Source organism: Pituophis catenifer, unplaced genomic scaffold (assembly GCF_029215685.1).
Source record: "Pituophis catenifer annectens isolate HBS135680 unplaced genomic scaffold, rPitCat1.0.hap2 SCAF_1, whole genome shotgun sequence".
Lineage (NCBI taxonomy): Eukaryota > Metazoa > Chordata > Lepidosauria > Squamata > Colubridae > Pituophis > Pituophis catenifer.
In genome coordinates this window covers 7595498-7621013 of record NW_027256881.1, presented here as the reverse complement: position 1 = coordinate 7621013, position 25516 = coordinate 7595498, and the positions used below count along the sequence as shown (strand labels likewise).

The 25516-nt window shown below is 44.8% G+C and overlaps 1 protein-coding gene across 2 annotated transcripts in view; it reads right to left on the bottom strand.

Moving 5' to 3' along the window:
* Positions 1 to 4445: 4445 nt before the first annotated feature.
* KSR1 (kinase suppressor of ras 1) overlaps positions 4446 to 25516 on the bottom strand; it is an 84878-nt gene continuing 63807 nt past the window's right edge. For both annotated transcript variants that reach the window (XM_070932040.1, XM_070932039.1), the window contains 5 exons: positions 24507 to 24640; positions 19035 to 19166; positions 15517 to 15652; positions 11973 to 12106; positions 4446 to 5074 (listed from right to left, as the gene is read on the bottom strand). In XM_070932040.1, coding sequence (XP_070788141.1) covers positions 4996 to 5074; positions 11973 to 12106; positions 15517 to 15652; positions 19035 to 19166; positions 24507 to 24640 — 615 coding nt within the window. In that variant the 3' untranslated portion in view covers positions 4446 to 4995. The remainder of the gene's footprint in view (positions 5075 to 11972; positions 12107 to 15516; positions 15653 to 19034; positions 19167 to 24506; positions 24641 to 25516) is intronic.

Below are 25516 nucleotides of genomic sequence, written 5' to 3'. Positions count from 1 at the left end.
CAATTGCCTTGATTAGCGATGGGAATTGTGGTCTCAGTTGTGCTTGTACATCGAGAGCTACCTGTACACGTAATTTCAGGTTGGAGGCAGGCTGCTATTGCGATAACTTTACAAACTATCCATGCTGGACTTGTCTACCCTTTGCCTCATATTTGTCACAAGTCTCTAGGCCAATGTTTCTCAACCTTAGCTATGTAAAACTTGTCGACTTTTTAAAATTCTCTCTTCCTCCTTCATTAGTTCCCTATTCCTGGAAGGCTCGTGTCTTCATAGGTTAGGAATGCATTAATTTCTATCAGTTTTGTGTCCATATATCAGATAGATGCCCAATCCTTTGCAGAGGCTCTGAAGTTTTAAAGAGACAAATGGACGTCTTATGTGTATATAAATGTTAAAAAAAGGACTAATGTTTTTGTCCTTGGCCACTTTGAAAGGCCCCCAGGAACTACAAAGAGGATCACTTGAGCATAAGGTACATTTTAGTCGTCCTTGTTCTGACCTAGGCTTCCCCAAAAAGCACGAAGCAGAATCCTGGTCCCGACAAAACTTCTTTTATTAAACGAACAGTGAATTTCTCTCATTCAGCCAAGTCTTTTAAGGGAGAATTTATAGTCACAGACCTTATCTGGCTTGGCTGATAAGCTGCCAGGCTGACATCTTCAAAACTTGGCAAGGAGTTTCGGAGAGTCATAAACCAATTAGGTAAACTAATTGTCTCCTGCAAACTCCACTCCCCTTTTGCTCCTCTTTTATTCCCTCTGGGAGGGGCCGTTCATCATCCACCTGTGGCCTTACTCCCAAGTCGACCCTTGTTCTTTAGCTGTTCCCTTCGTCTGGCAACTCTGAGCCTGCGCACACTGGGAACATTGCCTCACTGATGTCTGACTCCAAAGGCAGCTGATAACTGGCATACGGCTCTGGCCCCCTTTCTGCCTCTGATGCAGAGCCCTCATCAGAGCCTTCCCCAGACTCCAGGACCGGCCCATGTTCCTCCCCAACCTCCTCACTGTCCGAATCTGCTGCCAGCTCCGCCGGCCGCTGGCGGACCACAATAGTTCTGTTTCATGCTACAACTGTTCAGTTCATTCAGAAATGTTTGCCAAAGGATTATTTTTAAGGGTTTGGAAATTTAAGCATAACAATGTCTCTCTTGGGCCATCTCTGTCTTCAGGCTTGTAGATATAGTAATAGCAATAGCATTTGGATTTACTACTGCTTCATAGTGTTTTACAGCATACTCTTAAGCAGTTTGCAGAGTCTGCAACAATCTGGGTCCTCATTTTACCGACCTCGGAAGGATGGAAGGCTGAGTCAACCTTGAGCCAAAGAGGATTGAACTCCTAGCAATCGGCAGAGTCAAACTGCAATACTGCATTCTAACCACTGTGCCACCACAGCTCATATCTAGAAATATCCATACAATGCAATAGTGGGATTCAGCCGGTTTGGGAAAACCGGTAGTTAAATTGCTGGCTGGCCCCGCCCCTTCCAGGAGTCCCCACGCACCCCATTTTGGCTCCCAGGTAAGTGCACGGAGGCCTCCTAGACCCTGACCCAGCGGCCTGTTTTCGCTCCCAGGAAGCTACAGGGAGGCATCCCCCCACCCCCCAGTGTTGTTTTTGCTACCAGCTGGGTGCAGGAGGCCGAGTACCACCTGTCACACCCCTGGCCACGCCCACCATGGCTATGCCCACCTAGCCCGTCATTAGGGCAGAGAACCGGTTGTTAAATTATTTGAATCCCACCACTCAAATGGTGTCTGATAATGATATGTGTATCGAAATAACTTCCATGGGATTGTATCATTTGTATCATGAGGTTGGCTGTGAAAACAGAAGTTGTGTTATTTCACCTGTGGTATCACAAAACACATGTCATTTGCCCTCTATGCCACCACCTTGGATCCCCCCTCCCAAAGCTCTAAAAAGTTAGTATTTTTGCAGAAGGTAAGAAAAAGGTAGCAGCTCCTTTTTCAGGAATGGCTGAAAAACATCTGATGTTTTCTACAGAACCGCCAACTCCCAATTATAGTTATCCTAACCCAAGTTATATTTTAGTTACATCCCAAAGCCACAGCAATGGTCAGCATTATTTTTGTAAAAAAAAATGCCATCACATCAGGTGTTTCATCCAGAGCAAAATTTTATTCACTTAAAGAAACTCTAAAATATTCAGAATTTCATTAGCACAGAATGTTCTTTTTCAGACTTTTTTTTTCCTTCTCAACCGCTGAAAAAAACAATACAGAACTCTTTGTTAATACTAACCATTTTTAAATTAAATTAATAGCCATTTCAGAAGACAAACTTAGTTGATAGAAAGTATTTATATATTTATATATATATTTATATATAGACGTGTGTATTTACTGTACAAAGTTTACATTTAGGGGGGGGAAAAGTAAATTTTCTCCAATATTACAGACTTAAAAGTTTACGTACAGGGTTTAAATTGTGACTAGGGAGACTCTTGATGTACAGATGTGCTTCCCTTTAAAAAGAACCAGAAAGACATAACCTCACAGTGCTAATTCATTTTCTTACAATCAGCATTAAAAGAGTAATTAACAAATGATAGCAGTTTTTTTTCCTTGATTTGTTTTGTGCATGTGTGTTCCTGTGAAAAATTCCTTTTACCTTAGATGAGGGGAAAATGTGAGTCATTCTCTTACTTGCTGGCAGATGCATCTGGATATGTAACAGTGTAAACAGAAGTGGTTTATAAGAGTAGAATCTGTATTGAAAGTAGAGATTTTAGGGGAGGAATCACACTTAATTCCGGCTGTCACAAGAACCAGGACACAGGAATTCAGTGGAGCAAATAACCTTAATTTTATTGTTTATTATAATAATTGCAACTAATATGAATTCTCTTCTGTATTTTGTAATTTTCCTTCCTGGCATATTTAAAAATAATAATCATAATTTGCAGGCAACTTTTTAAGGAACTGGCAGGCAGAGACAGTCAGAGGGAGATGTCTTGTAACCTCAGGTCAGTATTTCTTTACTTTGGCAGCTTTTAAGATTTGTGGACTTCAATTCCCATAATTCCCATGGCTGGCTCGAGATTTCTGGGAGCTGAAGTCCACACGTCTTAAAGTTGCCAAGGTGTGATGTTTTAATGTCAAAAGTGGACTGAGCCCATAATGTCACCAGTGAACCACCCATTTCCCATTATCCAGACCACCATTCCAATTTTTATTCTCCATGTTTCAATGATCAGAGAGATCGGAAAAGAATGTTTATACCACTTATATTACTTCTGTTCTCTGTTTCTGAATGTTAAATCGAAAGAATATTTCAGAAACAAGGAGAAAGAAAAGAACATTGCACCAATGACCTAAGAGTTGGGTCCAGATTAATCTAAAGGCAATATACTTTGTTTAATATTTATTGTGTTCATAAAAAGGGCAGTTCTGAATAAACAGGGCTTCCATTCCTTCACGAGGGGGGCAGGGGAAACATGGGTTTAGATCATGGTTACGAATAGGATTGAAGCATGTTACTGCAAACCTGGATGAACAGACTGTTATCCCTCTTGTCAAGAGGCCCAGGATGATGGGATCTAGAGTCTAACAATACAGAATCTAGATTCTATAGGTTTCTCTATTCAGATTAAGTAGTCATTACTTGGGACAGGGTGGTAGCTGTGTAGAAGTGTGCAAGAACTGCACACATGCACACACAATTACCTTACTCCCCTTCCCATTCCTGCCCTCTCGTGTATGAGAAACTCTGCTTCCAATCTGCATCCGATAAGTGGTGGTTTACAAAATCTGAAAAAAAAACTTAGAATACAGATCACAAAGATAGGGATTGGGTGGTTTAACGAGATTCCGGAAATTGATAGTAACCCGCTTTTAATTTGTTGTAAAAAAATAATAATAAATGACTGGAATGCCCCTGGTCACCAACACCCAACGCAATCTGAGGGAATTCTTCTTTACAAAGATAAAAGGTAAGATGGCGATTTTCAAAGGTACAGAGCCACAGCTTATCTCAGGTCTCCAGGTAAAATGGCTTTAGGGCAGGGGTGGGCAACTGTGGCCCTTTTACAACCTGTGGACTTCAACTCCCAGAATTCCTGAGACAGCCAAGCTCTCTCAGGAATTCTGGGAGTTGAAGTCCACAGATTGTAAAAGGGCCACAGTTGCCCACCCCTGCTTTTAGGGCATCTTATTCTATTTGATGCTCATTTTCCATTGGGCAGCTTCAGAGATGCACATACATGCTCAGAGGTCCTGTCTACCCAGTAGGATTATAAAGCTTTCAAACTGCAGGTTGGCTGGGAAGAAAGGGGCCCTGCAATTTTCCAGGCCTTCCTCCAAACTTGGAAGGCTCCTTGGAGGAGTGAAACTGGGCCCTGCAGACAGCTTAGGTCAGAGGTGGGGAACTATGGCCCCTTTTATGGCTTGTGGACTTCAACTCCCAGAATTCCTGAGCCGGCTGGCTCAGGAATTCTGGGAGTTGAAGTCCACAAGTCATAAAGGGGGCCATAGTTCCCCACCCAGGCTTAGATGCTACCATGCTGTCCCTCAAGACCTATCAAAAAGTCCTTTTTCAACGCAACATTCAAAACTTTTGCTTCTTGATCAACAAAACCCAGATTTGTAACCGTTAAATACTGCCCGAATAATTTTGAAATAAGAAAAGTGCTAGTGAAAATGCTTGGTGGTGGTGTTGATGGTGGTGGTGGTGGGTTTTTTTTTTAAAAAAGACACCTTTTTATCATGTTTATTATTAACCGTTAATCCACACAGAGAAAAAAAAAAGTCATCCAAATGTAAACATTTCAAAAAGGAAGCCTCTGACTTAAGCAAACACATCAAACATCCATATTGGGCGGGGAGGACTCGCCATCTTCTCCTTCCGTAACTTTTGGGATCTTTCCGTTTTAAGATCGCAGGCAGGTTTTTTTTCCCAGGTGTGTGAATGGCACAGAGGGGGGTGGGGGGAAACCAAAACCAGGAGCCAAGGATCATTAAAACACAGCAAGCTATATCTTTTGATTACTGGATTCCAGATCTCCCAGAGCAAATCGTTCAAAACGGATAACCATTTTGCTACTGTTAAGGCTGAAGGAGGAAATGGAGGAGGAGAATGGGGAGTGGGGAGGAAAGGAAATTAAAACAGTTACATGTTAATTTCTACTGTAAAATGAAATGCCAAATGAACAAATTGATTCTAATTTCCAACACAGAAAGCAAGACATTGAGGCGCTCCTATATAAAATGTGCGTGCACTTCAAATATTTTGGAACAACTAGGGATTTTCTCCCATTGCGTTTTCTCATTAAAAAATAATTTTTCAGCCTAAGAGAACCTCATTCATATCCCTGTCCTACAAGAAGGGCCACTCTAAAGTATTTGTGAGTCTTAGGGCACTTTTTGGTCTTGACAAAAGGACTCAACCTTATTTGAGCCTCCCAATTAACTATCACACATTGTGACAAGTCATAAAACAGGTGCATCCACTGCTGCAATTTTATTACCTTTTTTGGGGGGGAAGGTCGTTAAGCAACCACCGTGGTCCTAAAGTGAACTCTTTCCCAGAAGACTGTTCTAAGTTATGACAAGACAGGTTCACAGATCTGATGGCTGTCCCCCCACCTGCCAGTCAGGTGATTGCATTTTGGGTACTCAGTAACTGGGCTGCATCAATGGCCATTTGCAGCATTCGGCAGTCGCACAAGCCATAAAGGAGAAAATTTGGGGCTCAGGGTTGAAATGTGGGGTCCTTGGTGCTCTCTGAGCTTGCTTGTTTTCTTGCCGACATTTCATTACCAGGGGTGAAATCCAGCAGGTTCTAACAGGCTCTGCAGAACCGGTAGCGGAAATTTTGAGTAGCTCGGAGAACCAGCAAATACACCTCTGGCTGGCCCCAGGAGTGGGGAGGGAATGGAGATTTTGCAATATCCTTCCCCCAGGAGTGGGGAGGGAATGGAGATTTTGCAATATCCTTCCCCTGCCACGCCCACCAAGCCACACCCACAGAACTGGTAGGGAGAAGTTTTGGATTTCACCCCTGTTCATTACCCAAACTAGGTAACATCAACTAGCACTGATGATGTTATCTAGTTAGGGTAATGAAATTTCGGCAAGAAAACAAGCAAGTATAGAGAGCACCAAGGACCCCTCAGTCACATCACTTACAACTTTTTTTTGCTGGCTTTGGTTTTTTTGGTTTCCAGCAAAAAGCACCCATTGCTGACAATGGGTTCACCTAATGACTGCAGTATTTGCTTAATGACTGCAGAGCTCGGTTTACAACTGCCACATTCACTTAATGATCTGGGGGGTGGGGAATATTATACAATTAAGTTGGTTATGTGGATTCCACAGCTTCATGCCATCATGACATGTGATGGAAATTCCAGGCTGTTTTACAATTGTAAGTCGAGGACTAGCTGTACTATGAAAGGAAATCGTGTGTCGGATGTTATTTTTATGGGCCACGTTTAAATATGGACTAAACCACATTTAAGAGCCTTGATAGTACAGTGGTTTAGTGCACCCTGTTATTAACACAGCTGCCTGCAATTTCTGCTGGTTCGAATCTCTCCAAGGCTCAAGGTTGACTCAGCCTTCCATCCTTTCTAAGGTAGGTGAAATGAGGACCCAGTTTGTGGGGGCAATAAGCTGACTTTGTATAAAATATACAAAAGTATGAAGGCTATTGCTTAACGCATTGTAAGCCGCCCTGAGTCTCCGGAGACGGGCGGCATATAAATCAAATTAATATATATATATATATATAAACACAGAGAAAGATTTTGGATTTAGCTGGGTAATTCTCTTCTGATGCTTTGCTCACTATTGTCTATGAAAAAATGTAGCCTGGGTATTTGGAAGGCTAAGTGGAATTATTATTATTATTATTTATTATTAGTCCAATTTATATGCCGCCCTTCTCCGGAGACTCAGGGCGGCTTACAATGTATATACCTGCTTATTAGGGCTTTCGGGCCCCCCCAAGCGGTATTGTTCTATACAAAGCTGGCTTATTGCCCCCACAATCCGGGTCCTCAATTTACCTACCTCGAAAGGAAGGAAGGCTGAGTCAACCTTGAGCCTGGTGAGATTTGAACTTGCAGTAATTGCAGGCACTGGCAGCTAAATGCTAGCACTTAACAGCACTTAGTCTGCTGCACCACCGAGGCTCTTGCAATGAATGAAACCCAGGGCCTTTCTAGCTATCGGACTGTAGGCCTTTCCTTTTGAGATCCTTTACAGAAGAAAAGCTGGAATTGGAAGACCCAGAGTTTCCCATGCTCTAAGGCAGCAGTCACCAACTAGTGGTCCATGGACCACTGGTAGTCCATGAGAAAATTTTGGTGGTCCGCAGAAAAATTATTTGCATTTTTTATATTGCACTAAATACTATTTATCTTTTTAAAAATTCATATTAGTGGTCTGCGGCATTTACAGTTATGAATTTAGTGGTCCCTGAAGTCTGAAAGGTTGGTGACCCCTGCTCTAAGGCATCTTATCATCAATTCAATTCCTTCTGCAATTGATTAGCCAAACAGGAATAATTAATCTCTCCACTGCTTTCTGCTATGAGATTTCCATAAAGGAAAAATGCCATGGCTTGAAACATTTGGAACCGTTGAAACATGATTTGTTGCTTATTTTAAAAAAAGACATAAATGCATTTGGATAAGTCGGGAGTTCAGAATGAACTGCGGAGTCCTTGATGTTCTCTGAATGTGCTTGTTAATTGCCGATATTTCGTAACCCAACTAGGTAACATCATCAGTATTAGTGAGTGTGGGATTTCCTCCCTGTTCAGCCCTCAACAGACACATAGAAATAAAGCACATTTACACACCATTCAAGAGACAATAAAACCATTAAGAAAGACACAAAAAGACCAGTACACATCCTCTCCAGCAATCAACACCCAGATAAGCAAGAATTAACACAACACAAGCAATCAACCAAAAAACAATAGTCTAATCCAGGGGTCTCCAACCTTGGCAACTTTAAGACTTGTGGACTTCAACTCCCAGAATTCCTCAGCCAGTTTTGGGAGTTGAAGTCCACAAGTCTTAAAGTTGCCAAGGTTAGAGGCCCCTGGTCTAATCAAGGAACTACCAAGGAGAAAACCACATCCCAACCTGCACCGGTAGGACAAGTAATTGTACATAAAAAGGCACCAAACCCCACACTCACTAGCACTGATGATGTTACCTAGTCAGGTCACGAAATGTCTGCAAGCAAACAATCAAGCCCAGAGAGCACCAAGGACAATGCATAACATAAATAGGACTACACTGTAAAATCAGTAAAATGACTTCATGTTCAAATACCCCATGAAACTATTGTTCCCATTTCAACCGGACAGCCATTTAAAAATGTTCTGGCTTTTAATACAAATAAATAAACAAATAAATACAAAGCACAATCCTCTTTCTCCTTCTTTCTCTTTCATGCATGCGCTAACGCTTCTTCCATTTATGGAAAGGCAGAATATACGTACATTAAAGTGATAAACAGGAAAAGTATACAATATATTCTAAAAAGACAACGGAAGTGATGCCATCGCCTTTGAAACATGCAAAGATATACCACTTTTGACACCATGAAAAATTAGCCAACTCAGCACTTATTACAATTACTCATCAGTTCAGGGTTTTTTGTTTTTGTTTTTGTTTTTTTTTAAGACTCAGTCTTAATTCATCCCCTGGCTGGGTGGGATAAAAATTTATACATTTCTAATTAGCCCCACTGGAGCTGTTATGGAAGAATGAACCCCCGTTTTTTGTTTTTTTTTAATGTCTCTCTTGCTGGAAGTCAAATGCACACTACAGTTCAATGTGTCTTTATTTTAAAACTTGCCTACAAAAGACAAGCACACAATGTTGTTGTTTTTTTTTCATTTTGTGTTTTGCTTACACCTTGCAGACCAGGCTGGTGATAGGAGTACAGAGAGAGAGAGAGAGAGTAACAGAGAAAGCACTGGAAGAGTGGGGGGAGTGAGGAATCTGGCAGGTGAGTTGCTCCAAGGAGCAAGGGGCGGATGGGTGGAGAAGTGGAAAAAAAATTCCTCTTAAGTTCAGTGTTAATAGAGAGGCAAAGAGTTCTTAACAGACAGGTCACTTCACATGAGCAGCCCACACACCAAGAAAAGAGGCGGGACGGAAGAAGGAACCGTTAGCAGCATCGGGGAGCCAGGGGGGCGGGCACTCAAGGGTTAAAAATGGAAACGGTGAGCGCAAGGTCCGAGCTGCTGGGTGGATTAGTCACAAGTGCTCATGCAAGAGGAAATTCAGCTATTGCGCCAGGAGCTACAACCTGTAAGAGAGAAAGTAGAAGGAAGACACACAAAAAGGGAAGAGAGTTAGTTCACAGTCAAAAAAAGGTTTGAAGGTCAGAAGCACAGGGGAAAAAAAAAAGAGATTTGTGTGTTTGGCCCCTCAGAGCTCATTTTCCTAACTGAACTCCATCGTCTATGGCAGGGGTCTCCAACCTTGGCAACTTTAAGCCTGGCGGACTTCAACTCCCAGAATTCCCCAGCCAGCTTTGCTGGCTGGAGAATTCTGGGAGTTGAAGTCCGTCAGGCTTAAAGTTGCCAAGGTTGGAGACCCCTGGTCTATGGAGCTTCTCAATCATCCAAGTCATGGTTGTCCCAAAGGTGTTTTTTTCATGAGGCAACTGGACTTTCTGTTTTTTTCTCTGAAGACGTTCCACTTCTCCTCCAAGAAGCTGAAGTGGCTCTGATTGATTTTCCCACCATCCAGTCAGAGCTGAAGAAGCTTCTTGGAGGAGAAGAGAAACGTCTTCAAAGAAAAACCAGAAAGTCCAGTTGCCTCATGAAAAAAACACCTTTGTGGACAACTGAGCTAATCATATTCTTACCACTGGTTCGTCGCGCGTGCGCGCACCTTCCACACACGTGCTTGGCCTTTTGCGCATGTGCTTTGTGTGTGCGCCTTCCACGCATGTGCCCACCCTCGAAAATGTGGCTAAACAGGACGTCTTTACGCCAGGGCAGGTAGGCAGGCCCACCCGCTATCTCCGCTACCGGTTCGGAGAATATTCACCAGAGGCTGAATACCACCAGTGGAACTGATCCCACAGAAATGGGGGCCTTGGATGGTCTGAGGGTTGTTGTTTTGTGGTTTTTTTTTTGCTCTGGGAAAGAACTCCAAGTACAAACTCTTTTGTACTTGACTGCGCTGAAAAAAGTTGAAAGTTAATGCCTTTTTCCCCTCTGCCTCTTTGCCCTACACTTCTCTTTCTCCTTTTTTTCTCCTTTCCCCACCCACTTTCCTCTTATCTTTACGGTTATTTTCCATTTATCTTGTGAAATTAATACATTTATGAAATTATTAATAAAATTCTTGGGGGGAAAAAGAACTCCTAGGTTTCTTCCGAAGTGATTAACATAACTAGATCTTAGGATTCTATGAAAGATCCTGAAAATGAAAAGAGGACAGGTAGTCCTTCGCCTTACGACTATAATTGAGTCCAGAATTACCATCATAAAACATGTCAGTCATTAAGTGGGTCACCACGTGACTGTGCCTGATTTTGTGACTTTTATTTTTTTGTTGTGATTGTTAAATGGATCGCCATTTGAGATGATGGGAAGTTCAGAAGCAAGTATAATGTTTCAATGGTGCAGGGAAGATATTTTTTTGGGGGGGTGAGATGCATGTTTCTCATATTTCATCAGGTGCCACAATATTGGTTAGCAGCATGAGAAAAGGGGATTACAGGTAGTTCTCGACTTACAATCACAAATTCTGGGACCAGAATTTCTATTGTTAAGCAAAGCGGTTGTTAAACGAGTTGCACCCGATTTTACAACTGCTTTTGCCTTGACAAAGTTCTGCAGTTGTTAAGTGAATCAGGCAGGCATTAAGCGAATCCAGCTTCCCCAATGGACTCTGCTTGTCAGAAGCTGGCTGGGAAGGTTGCAAATGGCGATCACAGGACCATAGGGATGCTGCAACGGTTGTAAGCGCGAGGACTGATTGTCACTTTTTTTCAGTGTCGTTGCAACTTACTAAACAAATGGTGGCAGATCGAGGACTACCTGTAAGACGGATATGGCTGCCTGCGTTTTGGCTAGGAGGGCTTCTGTCTAGGCTTCAGGGATGTCTCAAAAGTCAAGATGGCAGCCGAAGCTCTGGTTGTTCTTTTATGTGCATTGTACATAAGATTGATAGGCAACTTTACAATACATGGACTTCAACTCCCAGAATTCCCTAGTCAGACAGCCTTCCTCCCTTCTTCCATGTCCCTTCTTCCTTCCTTCCTTCCTTCCTTCCTTCCTTCCTTCCTTCCTTCCTTCCTTCCTTCCTTCTCTTTTTCTTTCTCTTTCCTTCCTTCTCTCTTTTTCTCTCTCCTTTCCTTCCTTCCTTCTCTCTCTTTTTCTCTTTCCATCCTTCCTTCCCTTTTTTCTCTCTCCTTTCCTGCCTTCCTTCCTTCTCTCTTTTTCTCTCTCTCCACCCTTCCTTCTATCTCTTTTTTTTCTCTCTCCCTCCCTCCCTCCCTTCCTTCCTTCCTTCCTTCCTTCCTTCCTTCCTTCCTTCCTTCCTTCTTTCCTTCTCCCATGTCCTTCCTCCTCTCTCCCTCTCTCCCTTTCTTCCTGCCTGCCTGTCAACAATTCAACCAGCTAGCTTCAGGTATTAAAAAATTATTTTTTAAACAGCACAACACTCCTTGGAAAAAATCTGTCTTGGCACAGTCATATTCACTCTGAGAACAAATGAAAGTGAAAGAAAAAGTGTGGTGGGAGGAGAACAGAGGAGGCAAATTTAATGTTGGATGATATGATTTGTTTAAAGAAGTTCCATTTTATTAAATAGCCGCTTTATTTAGGAAACACACACAATTGATACGTTATAATAAATATGTCTATCAAACCTGCTGCCCTGGGACCATCTCTCATTTGTTCATCAATCAAAAGCCTAATAAAATGCAATTTTTGGAAATAGACGAGACAAGGAGAGACAATACATACTCAGCTGATTTCCAGAAGTGTCCCGGGTGAGAAAGCCTCCGGTTAAGCTTTGGCAATTTTTCAAGCATTTCCATCAAGAGGGTGAAGCTGGGCCGCTCAGCCACATCAAAAGCCCAACACGCCGAGAGGATTTCCTACAAGATGACAATAATCTTTTTTTTTTTAAAAAAAAAAATTAACCCACAGCATCCTTGGAAAAGAAAGCCATTCGATTACGAAGAGCCCAAACTGTACAAGGTTTAAAACGTAGTCTGGGTTAACTGCAAGCTGCCCAAATAAATTGCATTACAACATCTATAATCCTGTGTGGCAATGGTCAGTTTGAAGATGGCGACTTCTAAGAGCTGCTTTTAACCAGCCTGACTTGGAAGGAACTGTAAAGCCATAGGTTAGACCTCGAGATTTATAGATTGAATTTAGTTGCAGATCTCCGGCTCTGTTGTGTCTACAAATACAGGCATTAATGAAGAAGAGACTAGAAAGCCACTTGTCTGGAATGGTATAGGGCAGGGGTGTCAAACTCGATTGCATTGAGGGTCGCATCCGTGTTCTGTTTGACCTCGGGGGCCGGGTGGATGTGGCTGGGGTGGGCGTGGCCAGCTTGACATCACTCGTGTTGGGACACCCCTCCCAGATTCCGTTTTTGGCTGAAAAGGCCTCCTGCCGTGCTCTGCCAGTGAAAACGGAGCTCGGGAGAGCTATGTGCGGCCCTCCTGACCTCCATTTTTGCTGGCAGAGCGCTGCAGGAGGTCATTGCACCAAAAACGGAGTTTGGGAGGGGTGCGAGTGACATTGAGCAGGCAGAGGCACCGTGGGCCAGTCCTTCGGTGTTTCCAGTGTGGCCTCATGGGCCAGATCTAAGCACCCCATGGGCTGGATCCAGTCTGCACGCCTTGAGTTTGACACTCCTGGTATAGGGCTTCTGTTGTGACCTAGGCTTCCTGAGTCATTAAAACACCCAAGTCGTCCCAAAAACCTCTTTTATTGCAACAGCTGTGAATTACGTTCATTCACAGCTGAGTCCCAATTAGTTGCAAAAAGTCCTTCGGGAGAAGTCCTTCGGGATAATCACCAACCTTTATGTCCCCTGACACTCTGCCAAAGACCTACTTGGCAAAGCCACACGGAGTCCAGAAATAAACACAGATGCTGACTGGGAACAGAATTAACAATGTTGCTTTCCTGCAAAGGGCCCACGTGCCTTTGCTCCTCTTTTAAGCCTTATGGGAGGGGCCAATCATCTCTTGGCCTTACTCCCAAGTCATCCCTTTTGCTTTAGCTGCTCTTGCCTTCTGGCAGCTCTTCACATGCATGCACTAGGAACAGGCTTCTCCTGTTCCTCTGCCGCTCTGATATCCGACTCTAGAGGCTCCGGAGTCTGTGCATGGCCCTGGCCCCATCTCTGCCTCCGATGCAGAGCCCTCATCCGAGCCTTCCCCTAGGACTGGCCCATGTTCCTCCCCAGCCTCCTCACTGTCCGACTCCGCTGCCAGCTCCGCAGGCTGCTGGCAGACCACAACAGTTTCCTGCTTGAGCAGGGGGTTGGACTAGAAGACCTCCAAGGTCCCTTCCAACTCTGTTATTCTGATGAATTGGATACCGAAAACAGGGCCCCCAATTGCACAGGTATCAAGCATATTGTATCTCTTCTTGCATCTCTTGTATAATCTGTCATCTGCTGCAGGTGGTTAGAAAAATTGACATGAGCCCACCCAAGGGGAAGGGGAGGTTCAGGTATCAGGCAGGAGAAGTCACTATCCTGGGAAACTGGTTGGGGTGAAAAAGGAGAACCTACGGCTAGTCCTCAACTTATGGAGCCTGGCATTTTTTTTGTAAGTCATGATGGTTGTCAATTGGGGCACCTATACGACTGATCTGAATTTAGGTTTTTTTTTTTTTGCAGCAGCCATTAAGTGAGTACAGCAGTCATAAAACAAACACAATGATTAACTGAACATGGCAGTTGTTAAGCAAGTCAATGCACCCTTTCTGGCAAAAAAAATAAATAAAAAGTCTTAATCGCATCACATGACTGCAGAATACGGCAACTGGTCATAATGGCGAGCCAGTTGCCAAACACCTGAAATGTAAGTCAGGTGACTGTGGGGGAGTGCCACTGTTGGAACTCTGGAACTGGGTCATAAATACTTTGGGGGAGGGGTCTGTGGTAACTTTCACTGGTTGCTAAGTGACTGATCATTTAAGTGAGGACTACCTGTATTGCCAGGAGTCGGATTCAGCTGGTTCAGACCGGTTCGGGCGAATTGGATGCTAATTTTACATCTGGTTCACCGAATCAGTAGTTGCAAGGACTGGGTGGCCCCTCCCCTCCCACCCCTCCCCTTCCAGGAGTCTCCACGTGGCCTGTTTTGGATGCCAGGTAAGTGCAGTGCCCGCGCGGAGTCTCTGGGAGGGCAAAAAATGGGCCTCCCAGAAGTTCTGGAAGTCCGGAGCCCGGAGGAGGCTGTTTTCGCCCTCCCAGAGGCTTGAGGAAAGCTGTTGTGGTCCGCCAGCAGCCTGCGGAGCTGGCAGCGGAGTCGGACAGTGAGGAGTTTGGGGAGGACAATGGGCCAGTTCTGGAGTCTGGGGAAGGCCCGGACGAGGGCTCTGCGTCGGAGGCAGAAATGGGGCCAGGGCCATCTGGGAGTGATGCGTGGACTCCGGAGCCTCCAGAGTCGGGCAGCAGAGAGGCAGAGGAACAGGAGGAGCCTGTTCCTAGTACATGCATGCGCAGAACTGCCAGAAGGCAAGAGCAGCTAAAGCAAAAAGCACGACTCAGGAGTAAGGCCAGGAGATGATTGGCCCCTCCCAGAAGGCTTAAAAACGGCTCTTGGGATCTTTGTAGGAAAGCAACGTTGCTACATTTGTTTCTTGTCGGCATCTCTTGCTTTTGAATTTCATGGGGTTTTGCCAAGAAAGGCCTTTGGCAGGGTGCCAAAGAAGACAAAGGTTGGTGATAAGGCCGAAGGATTGTTTATGAAGAATGTTTTGGAACTGATTTGTACTAAGCTGGGAATGAAGTAATTCTCAGCTATTCTAATAAAATATGTTTGTTTAGGACTGATTGTGTCTGGTAATAACTACTTGGACCTAGGTCACAACAAAAGCCTCCAGAGCCTTGGAAGGGTGAAAACACCCCCTGCCCCTGTGGTGCAGGAGGCCGAGTAGGCCATGCTAACCATGGCCACACCCACCCAGCAACCAGGCAGAGAACCGGTTGCTAAAATGTTTGAATCCCACTCCTGTGTATTGCTAATTATTTTAAAGGGGTTAGAATACAATGTGTGCCACCTTGAATGGCGCTCTTAAATGAAAAGCGAGATATAATCCAAATTAATAAAAAGTAGGCATACTTGGGTGCCCAAGGCTCCTTGGGGTGATTGAGAACTTAAATTCAAGTCCCACCTTATCCGTGAGACAAGGGCAGAACACATGAATGGGAAGCGTATCCTTCCTCTCTGTTGCCCCGGCAGCACCTAGATCCAAGATTCCTGGATCAAACTCTGGGACTCCATGGCGTTGAGGTTTGGTCATATCTACTTACCCCGACTTCTTTCCCCAGGCTACTCGCTTGCAGGACGTGCTTCATTCCTTCACCGCTTCCGATCTGCCAAATCAAGGCCTCCGCTGGCTGGCTCTGAAAGGGCCATTCTCTGGCCTGGAGCTCGTACCACACGGTCCTGAGAAGCAAAGCAGTTCCAAGTTGAAGGTCTGCAATGTTGACAGTCATGTCACCAAATAGGCATTCATCCATCCATTCATTCATTCATTCATTCATTCATTCATTCATTCATTCATTCATTCTCTTTTAAAATCAGCCAGTGGAACAGACTGCCACATGAAGCAGCATGTTCTAGCTGGAAGATAGAAGTGAATCAGAGGTGGGTTTCACCCAGTGGTGGGTTTCAAATTTTTTTACTACCGGTTCTGTGGGCGTGGCTTGGTGGGCTTAGCATGGTGGGCGTGGCAGGGGAAGGATACTGTAAAATCTCCATTCCCTCCCCACTCCAGGGGAAGGTTACTGCAAAATCCCCATTTCCTCCTGATCAGCTGGGACTTGGGAGGCAGAGAATAGATAGGGGCGGGGCCAGTCAGAATTTTTACTACCGGTTCTCCGAAGTACTCAAAATTTCCACTACCGGTTCTCCAGAACTGGTCAGAACCTGCTGAAACCCACCTCTAGCGGAAATTTTGAGTAATTCTGAGAACCGGTAAATACCACCTCTGACTGCCCCCCCCCCATATATTCTTTGCCTCCCAAGTCCCAGCTGATTGGGAGGAAATGGGGATTTTGCAGTAACCTTCCCCTGGAGTGGGGAGGGAATCAAGATTTTACAGTAGCCTTCCCCTGCCACGCCCACCAAGCCACGCCCACCAAGCCACACCCACAGAACCGGTAGTAAAAAAAATTTGAATCCCACCACTGGAGTGAACACTTGAACTTCTGTATAAAAGGTGGGGTTTAAATAAATCAAATGCCAGGCCAACCCGGATGAATGTTATCTTTTTAAATTTTGGGGCTGATAGAATCCTGAAGGTGACACAAGCTTTTGTGTCTTTTCTGCTGGTGTTCCAATGTCATGCTGGCTGGTGTTTTTGAATGTTGCAAAGCTGGAGGCAAACTTGGAAACCAGTATTGTGACAACATGCTCTTGGCGTTTTCATAAGCTAGAGAAGATTGCTGTACACGTATTCTATTCTATTCTATAGTTGTTAAGTGAATCACTGCAGATGATAAGTTAGTAACCTGGTTGTTAAGTGCTCGGACTTCCCCTTTGACTTTGCTCATCAGAAGGTCACAAAAGGTGATCACAGACCTTTGGACACTGTAATGGTCATAAACATGAACCATTTGCCAAGCAAATGATCTGAAATTTTGATCACGTGACCCTGGAGATGCTGTAAAGGTCGTAAGTGCAAAAAATGGTCATAAGTCACATTTTTCAGAGCCGTTGTAACTTTTTTTATTTTTTTTATTTTTTATTTATTTATTTTATTTTTATACCGCCCTTCTCCTGCGGGACTCAGGGCGGTGTACAGCCGAGATAAAACATAGCATATAAAATTTAAAAACAGTTTAAAAAACAATTAAATAATTTCGGCCCGAAAATTAAAACAACCCAATTAAAACCGAATTCAATTAAAACTGAGAGGATGGGATCAAGCCAGCCAGGCTAGATGGAATAAGTGTGTTTTCAGGGCCCAACGAAAAGTCCGGAGGTCTGATATCGTGCGTATCTCAGGGGGTAGGTCATTCCAGAGGGCAGGTGCTGCCACAGAGAAGGCTCTCCCCCTGGGGGTTGCCAGCTGGCATTGTCTGGCCGATGGCACCCTGAGGAGGCCCTCTCTGTGCGAGCGAACCGGTCGGTGGGAGGCTATTGGCGGCAGAAGGTGGTCTCGCAGATACCCCAGCCCTAAGCCGGGGCAGGCTTAGGGCCGGGGTCTTTGAACGGTCCCTAAACAAACTGTTGTAAGTTGAGGACTACCAGTACTATGATTGGGACTATGCTTGGAGAGAAAAAACTATTTTTCGTTAAAAAAAAAGAGACAAGAGAGTTGAAATTTCCCGGAACAGCAATTTTCAAATGTCATGGCTTTTGAAATGTAATTAATTTTCACAAGATGTAAAATATAAAAATCAGTGAACGCAGGTTAACACTCACACCCACGTATGCAAATATTTCACTAGATTTTTGAAAACATGTTGGCACCTTTTTCAACTATTTTCAACGCTTAATTGCATAGAACTGCTAAGTGAAAGTGAGAATCACGTGACCGCAGCGGCAACCCAGCCGCACTGAAGCAGCTACAGCTTCCCCAAATTTCAGTTCCTCGGGGAACACGAGTCCTCATCTAATTTAGCTCGTTTAGCTACTTGGTTCAAAAAGTATTGCCCTATGACAGGGGTCCTCAAACTGTTTAAACAGGGAGCCAATTCAGAGTCCCTCAGACTGTTGGGGGGCGGGACCAGCTGGCTGGGTGTGGCTAGGTGGTCATGTGACTGGGTGGGTGTGGCCAATTCAGCAGTCCATTAAACAATACACGCAAATTAAACTTTAATTTGTTATGCTCCTGGGGGTGGAAAACAGGTTGGTGAAGGGATGTGGCTGCCTTGGGGGTAGGAGAGGGACTTCTGTTTGTGTGTGTGTGTGTCCCTTCCCCTTCACTCCCCTCCCCCTTGTGTGTCTCTCTCTCCCTCCCTCCCTCCCTCCCTCCCTCCCTGGAGGCCGGGGATGGTAACAGTACCACTCTGCTGCCCAAAATGGGTCCGTTTTTGGTCTCATGAGGCCTCCACACATCCCGTTTTTGGCCTCGGCCTCCAGAAGGTGGGTGGGGGCCAGCGGGTAGGTGGAGTGATGTGGGCAGAGCAGCGTCATGGTCCCACGCGGGCCTGATTAATGGCTTTGGCGGGCCATATCTGGCCCCCGGGCCATAGTTTGAGGACCCGTGCCCTATGATGTACTATTTCACCCAGTTAAAGTCCTTACAATGACAGTATTAGCAGTACATGGATTATTTTTGGGGGGGGGGATTAGTTTTCCTGCTCTACAATAGCAATAGCACTTAGACTTATATACCGATTCACAGTGCTTTGCAGCACTCTCTAAGCGGTTTACAGAGCCAGCATATTGCCCCCAACAATCTGGGTCTTCATTTTACTGACCTTGGAAGGATGGAAGGCTGAGTCAACCTTGAGCTGGTCAGGATCGAACTCCTGATAGATGGCAGAGTTTGCCTACAATACTGCAATTCTAACTACTGCGCCACCTGGTGGCACCTGGTGGCATAGTGGTTAGAATTCATGATGGTGTGCAACACATTATGATTTTTCCAGAGCATGATATGGAGTGCCATCAAGGCACTGACTGTGTCTTTCTCAAAATTCCCTAGCCAAGTTAAAACATGGGCTATATGGGGCTTTCAGATTGTCTCCCATCCAGGCGCTAACCAATTCCAGACCTGCTTAGCTTTTTCCAGATGTCTCTCTTTTTTTCTAGAAAGACAGGATATTTTGGCTGACATTGACAAGAAGCACCTGCTATGACCTTTCCTCGTTCTTACCCAAAAGCATAGACATCCGCAGCTTTGGAGAAGGGCAGCTTATCTTCACCTTTCCCGGGAGCCATCTCGCGCACAATCTCGGGAGCCAGGTAGCACAGCCAATCATGGTGCAGCTTCAGTTCATTTTCACGCCTGATGTCAGAAAGAAGGAGATTAAAACAGGACTGGGCTGCCGGTAAGGGCTGGATAAATTCAGGTGGACCTGAACCAAATCCGTCAAGACTCTGATTCCCAAGTATGTAATTGCTCCATCAACAAATGATTCTTCACTACAATCCTTCTCAACTTCAACAGCTTTAAGATGTGTGGACTTCAACTCCCAGAATTCCCCAACCAGCCACACATCTTAAAGGGGCGACATGATAGCAATCAGCCTATTTTCCAAACCACCTGAAGGCAGGACAAAAAGCAACGGATGGAAATTAATCACGAAGAGAACCAATCTAGAACTAAGGAGAAATCTTCCTGACAGTGAGAACAATTAATCAGTGGAATGACTTGCCTCCAGAAGGTGCTCCAACACTGGAGGTTTTTAAGAAGAGACTGGACAACCATTTGTCTGAAATGGCAGAGGGCAGTGATGGCGAACCTTTTTGTCGTCGCGTGCCAAAAGTCTGTGTGTGAGTGTGCAACAGCGCGTGTGTGCGTGCCTGCACCAGGGGTGGGTTCTAAATTTTTTTACTACCGGTTCTGTGGGTGTGGCTTATTTTGTGGGTGTGGCTTGGAGGTCATGTGACTAGGTGGGCGTGGCTAGCTGGTCAGAGTCATTTCTGCAAGGTCCTCGCACTTACGACCCGACTCATTTGTTTGCTTTTAACACTGATCAGCTGTAGGACGGCCCTTTGAAGCCCCGCGGCAAGAGTTTAAACAGTTTTTTTCCCTCTAGTCATCAGCTGGGACTCAGGAGGCAGCAATAGATTGGGGGTGGGACCAAATAAAAGGTAAGAATAACGTGGGGGGGGAGAACTGGTTCGGTGATGTCATATTGTCACCGCTACCGGCTCGGCCGAACCGGACCGAACCGGGAGGAACCCACCACTGGCCTGCACCCATAATGCAATGTGCATGTGACACCCCCCCACACCCCGCACATGCGCACATGATTTCCCCCGGGCTCCCCCATGTATGCACGCACTCCCCCGTGGCCCGTTTTTGGTCCCAGGAGGCTGCAGGGAGGCCTGCTAGGCCCAAAATGGGCTGCGGGGGGGGGGGTGCATCGCACCCTCCCATGCTCCCGCCCTCCGTGCATGCACACATGGCTCCCTGTGAGCATACACACACATGTCTCGCATGTGCCCCACCCCCCATTTCATGCGCGGCAGAGACCCAAGAATTAGCTGGCCGGCAGGAGGCAAGCGCGCATGCGGGGTGGAGCTGAGCTGGGCGACGGCTCACGTGCCCGCAGAGAGGGCTCAGCGTGCCACCTGTGGCACACGTGCCATAGGTTTGCCATCATGGGCATAGGGTTTGCTGCCTGAGTAGAGGGTTGGACTAGAAGACCTCCAAGGTCCCTTCCAACTCTGCTATTCTGTTAAAGTCCATCGAATGGAAAGACTGGACAATATTCCAACTTTTGTTTCCTAGATCCTGTTGCCTCAAATTTAAGGCTTTGTTATTAGCATTTTAAAAGGTGATATTAGCTATTTTAACAATGGCAGTTTGGGCCTCTTTTTTTCAAATTTAAGAAAGCACATTTTCCCCTTCTTAGTCAAGGCCATTTCTTTGGTATGCGAGAACTTGCTTTTTCAGCAACTACTACACAATAGACAGCTTATTTGGAAAGTCCTTGAATACTTTCAAGAAAGATATCAAATCTATCTGGGACAGAGTTAATGTGACCCGTAAACATTGTGGAATGTTATCTAGGATCAGTCTTTTCTATTGTTCAAGCTTCACATGCAATTCATGTCTTTTACTGTTTGATCGTTTGCTTAGTGACGTATCACATATACTGAACATATGTATCATTTGTTTCTGTACCCTGTAAAAAGACTTGACTGCCCACCCCTCTTTAATAAAGGTGTTTTGCTTTGCCCGAATGACTTGGTGATTTGTATTTACAGGGGGGCAAAGAAGCCCCTTTGCAAAGGTTAAAGCAAGGGTCTCCAAACTTGGGAACTTTAAGACTTGTGGACTTCAACTTCCAGAATTCCCCAGCCAGCATGGGGAATTCTGGAAGTTGAAGTCCACAAGTCTTAAAGTTCCCAAGTTTGGAGACCCCTGGTTTAAACCGTCTCTCTCTCTCTCTCTCTCTCTCTCTCTCTTTATTTATTTATTTATTATTTAAATTTTTATACCGCCCTTCTCCCGAGGGACTCAGGGCGGTGCACAGCCACAATAAAATACGTAAATCCATAAAATTTAAAAACAATTTAAAACATATTAAATAATTTGGCCCTATATGGCCCTCTCTAATTCGGGGATCACATTCTTATCAAGCCAAACTCTGGAGCCTGAATTTGGAGGCAACAGCAGTAAACATTAACCTTGTGTAGCCTCTACCATTCCTGAAATATGGCTCTCTGCTTGAATTCCAAGTCTTTAAAAAATTATTTTGATAGTGAATTTAAGCCCTGCAAAGAAAATTAGAGGGGTGCGGTGGCTCAGTGGCTAAGACGCTGAGCTTGTCAATCAAAAGGTCGGCAGTTCAGCGGTTCGAATCCCTAGCGCCGCGTAACGGGTTGAGCTCCTGTTACTTGTCCCAGCTTCTAGGGACCTAGCAATTCAAAAACACGTAAAAAATACAAGTAGAAAAATAGGGACCACCTTTGGTGGGAAGGTAACAGTGTTCCGTGCGCCTTTGGCTTTTAGTCAAGCTGGCCACATGACCACGGAGACGTCTTTGGACAGCGCTGGCACTTCGGCTTTGAAACGGAGATGAGCACCACTCCCTAGAGTTGGGAACGACTAGCACGTATCTGCAAGGGGAACCTTTACCTTTTACCTTTAAAGAAAATGAAGCATGTTCCACTTAAACTTATGCATTTTCACAGCAACTTCATCCTTCTTTACTTGGATCTACAACTTGAAGAGTGTGAATCCCATTGAATTCAACGAGAGGGTTCAAAACGGGGGCTTAACAGTCTTTGTATTGATTCAGTGGCACTTCAGGCAATTGGTGCAAATTATAAGTCTCCAAGTGCAGAAGGCTGTTTTCAAGCAAAATAAGTGATAAAGAACAAGTATATCTTCTTCTTTCTCAGCTACAAGCCTGGAAACCAACAGTCCAGGAAAAATGTGGTCATTGGCTTCCTAGAATTACTACGTGGTTGTGGCAATCGGGTGAAAAGTCAAAAGCAAGTTCTAAAGTTAGCCGCATCTCATAAGAAAGTTGAAATATATGACTCGCTGCATGTCACACAAGTTTATCAGCATTTTATTTCTGTAGGAAAGAAGCGGCTTTCCAGTAACGAACTAACCAAATACATCAAATAAATAAAATGTAAGAACAAGACTTTCATCATATCGTTATGAAAGTTTCCAACATAAGAACCAGGCTGTAGATTTGAAAGCAGCAAAAGTGAGATTTAAATCCAGGTGAATGAAAAAAGCACTGGGGAATTTCTATTAGATTATATGATAGCACACATGATATGATGATATGATATGACATTATAGCAGGATTCCAGTATTTGGGAGGTTGCCACAAAGAAGAGGGAGGTCAACTTATTTCTCAAAGCATCAGAAGGCAAGACAAGAAAACAATGGATGGAAACTAATCAAAGAGAGAAGCAACCTGGAACTAAGGAGACCCATCCTAACAGGGAGGACAATTAACCAGTGGGACAGTTTCCCTTCAGAAATGATGGGTGTTCCATCACTGGAAGCTTTCAAGAAGAGACTGGAGCCACTTGTCTGAAATGGTATAGGTGTCAGCACTTCAAACTACATTCGTTCCAGTGCTGACATAAGGAGGAGAAGAGGGGGCAGCTGGCAAGAGGACACTTGACTTCTCACCTACTTATTTTCCCTGAAGATAATATCCCCTAGGAGATGGGTTGGGAGGGGGGACATTCCTGGGAGCTGAAGTAGTAGATATGGGGAGAGTGATTTGGAAGATGGCCAATGAGACGCAGAGAATTGGGGAACGGAAAGGGAAGGTTTGGGGTCAGGAAGTCAGTGTTGGCTTCGACATAATCGGGGACAGATTGTCGTGCTTAATAAATGAAAGATTTCATCAAAGACTATTCATTTGGAAAATGCAATTTATTTGAGACGACATCGAAACCTGACAATAGGGCCATGATGGTAAACCTATGTCAGAGGTGGCACACAGCGCCCTCTCTGTGGGCACGCGAGCTGTCGCCCCAGCTCAGCTTTGCCACACATGCACATGTGCCTCCTGCTCGCCAGCTGGTCTTTGGGTCTCTGCTGTGCATGCCCGGGGTGCACGCGGGGGCAGGGCGTGCATGCACAAGGGGGCAAAGCCCATGCGGGGGCTGCACTCACATGTGGGGCGCGCGGAGTATGTGAGGGTCGCGCGTGCATGTGTGGGGCCGGTGCATGTGGGGGGGCCATATGGATGTGGGGGGCATGCACAGGGGGCACGTATGTGTGGGCCACACGCGCATTGCATTTTGCGGGCACACGCGCGCCTTGGGCACTTGGTCCGGCAAAGGTTAGCCATCAGTGGTATAGGGTCTCCTGCTTGGGCTAGTCACTAGAAGTCCTCCAGGGTGCCTTCCAGTTCTATCCTGGTTAGATGGAGAGCCATCATTACGGAGAGAAGATCCCTAGTTTTATTTCCATCTCATCTATGGATATCAAAACCTGAATTTGCAAATCTTTCCCTATGAAAAGCTAAGTCAAGTCCATACAGGACTTGAGATTATTTCCTAATCATAAATGATTGAGGCACTGAAGATCAGTATCAATTTTTTAAAAATAAACCTTAAACCAAGAGGAAGCCCCATGCCAATAGCTACATATCCAACCATGTAAATATAGGCATGCTGCCTGGGGAATTCTGGGAGTTGAAGTCCACACATTGGTGGACAAAGTTGATGGAATTGAAAACCACTGATTTAGAGGCTGCCCGATTCCAAATAACTCTGGGCGGCTTGCAAAAATAAAAGTACAGATGTTATGAATTCAAAAGAAATGCAGGTAAAAAACACATTACTTCCTGGTTAAAACCAGGAAATAACGACACCCGGGCGGGTGGGCGGAGCTTTGCTCCGCCATTGCTACCAGATCACCGAACCAATCACGACGATCGCTACTGGATCGCCTGATCCAGTCCGAACCGGGACCATTTCACCCCTGGTATGTATGGACATCAGAACCTTAAATCCAAGCCATACATTCCTTTCTGGGGGTCCATTGTAACTTTAAACAGCCACTAAGCAACCAGTCAGGGATTACCTATACTTCTTTGGATGGATTCTGGATTCCACAGCTAAATCAGAGGTGTAGATTTTGAACCTGACGGCTAAGAGAAACTAACCAGAACTACAATCATGGGAAACCTACCTTCCTTCTTGAACCACTCCAGAAATTCCAAACAAGCCAAAGTCAGTGATCACGACTTTCCCATTTTCATAGAAAATGTTCTTGGATTTGAGATCTTTATGCACGATCCCTTTTGCATGAAGGTACCCCATGCCCTGGGAGGAAAAAATAATCATATATATGTGTGTATGAATGGGAGAAAGAATGTTAAACAGAAATATATATACCGTTGTTTCTATCTTGTTTCAACGATAAACAGAAAAATGTATAATTATTTTGACCTTGCTTCAGTCTTCATTCAAAATCCACTCAATTGCCTGATTTATGTTCCCTGGGGGGGTTGTTTGACTGTTACTTAGCAAATTGTATGAAGTTAGCCACTTTATAACACAGTTAATGGCTTTGTGTGTGAATTCAGTATTGTAATTAACTAAAACATGGTTAAATGATAATAGGTTAGCACAGTGTGGAAACACCCAAACAATGATGCAATGGCAGCTTGTTTTGAAAGGTCCCTAGCAGCAGCAGGCCTGTGATTCACGTTATTTTAAGACCTCGCCACAGCCAAGAATCATGGTTCTAGGTTTGAGGCAGTGATGAAATCTAAAATTTGTTACTACCGGTTCTGTGGGTGTGGCTTGGTGAGGGTGGGGGTAATGTGACTGGGTGGGAGTGGCCATTTTTCTTTTTTTTAACCTTTAAAACCATTTTTTCTACAACCTCTTCGGCCAAAGAGGTTGTAAAAAATGCTTTCAAAAGCCTCTGACGATCCCAGCTGAGTTGCCTGATCGTCAGAGACTTTTTTTCTTTTAAACGCCTCTGACGATCAGGCAACTCAGCTTGGATCGTCAGAGGCTTTTAAAAGAAAAAAAGCCTCTGCCAATCAGGCAACTCAGCTTGGATCGTCAGAGGCTTTTAAAAGAAAAAAAGCCTCTGCCAATCAGGCAACTCAGCTTGGATCGTCAGAGGCATTTAAAAAAAAAAAAGCCTCTGATGATCACATGGCTCAGCTGGGCATGGGGGTGGGTGGG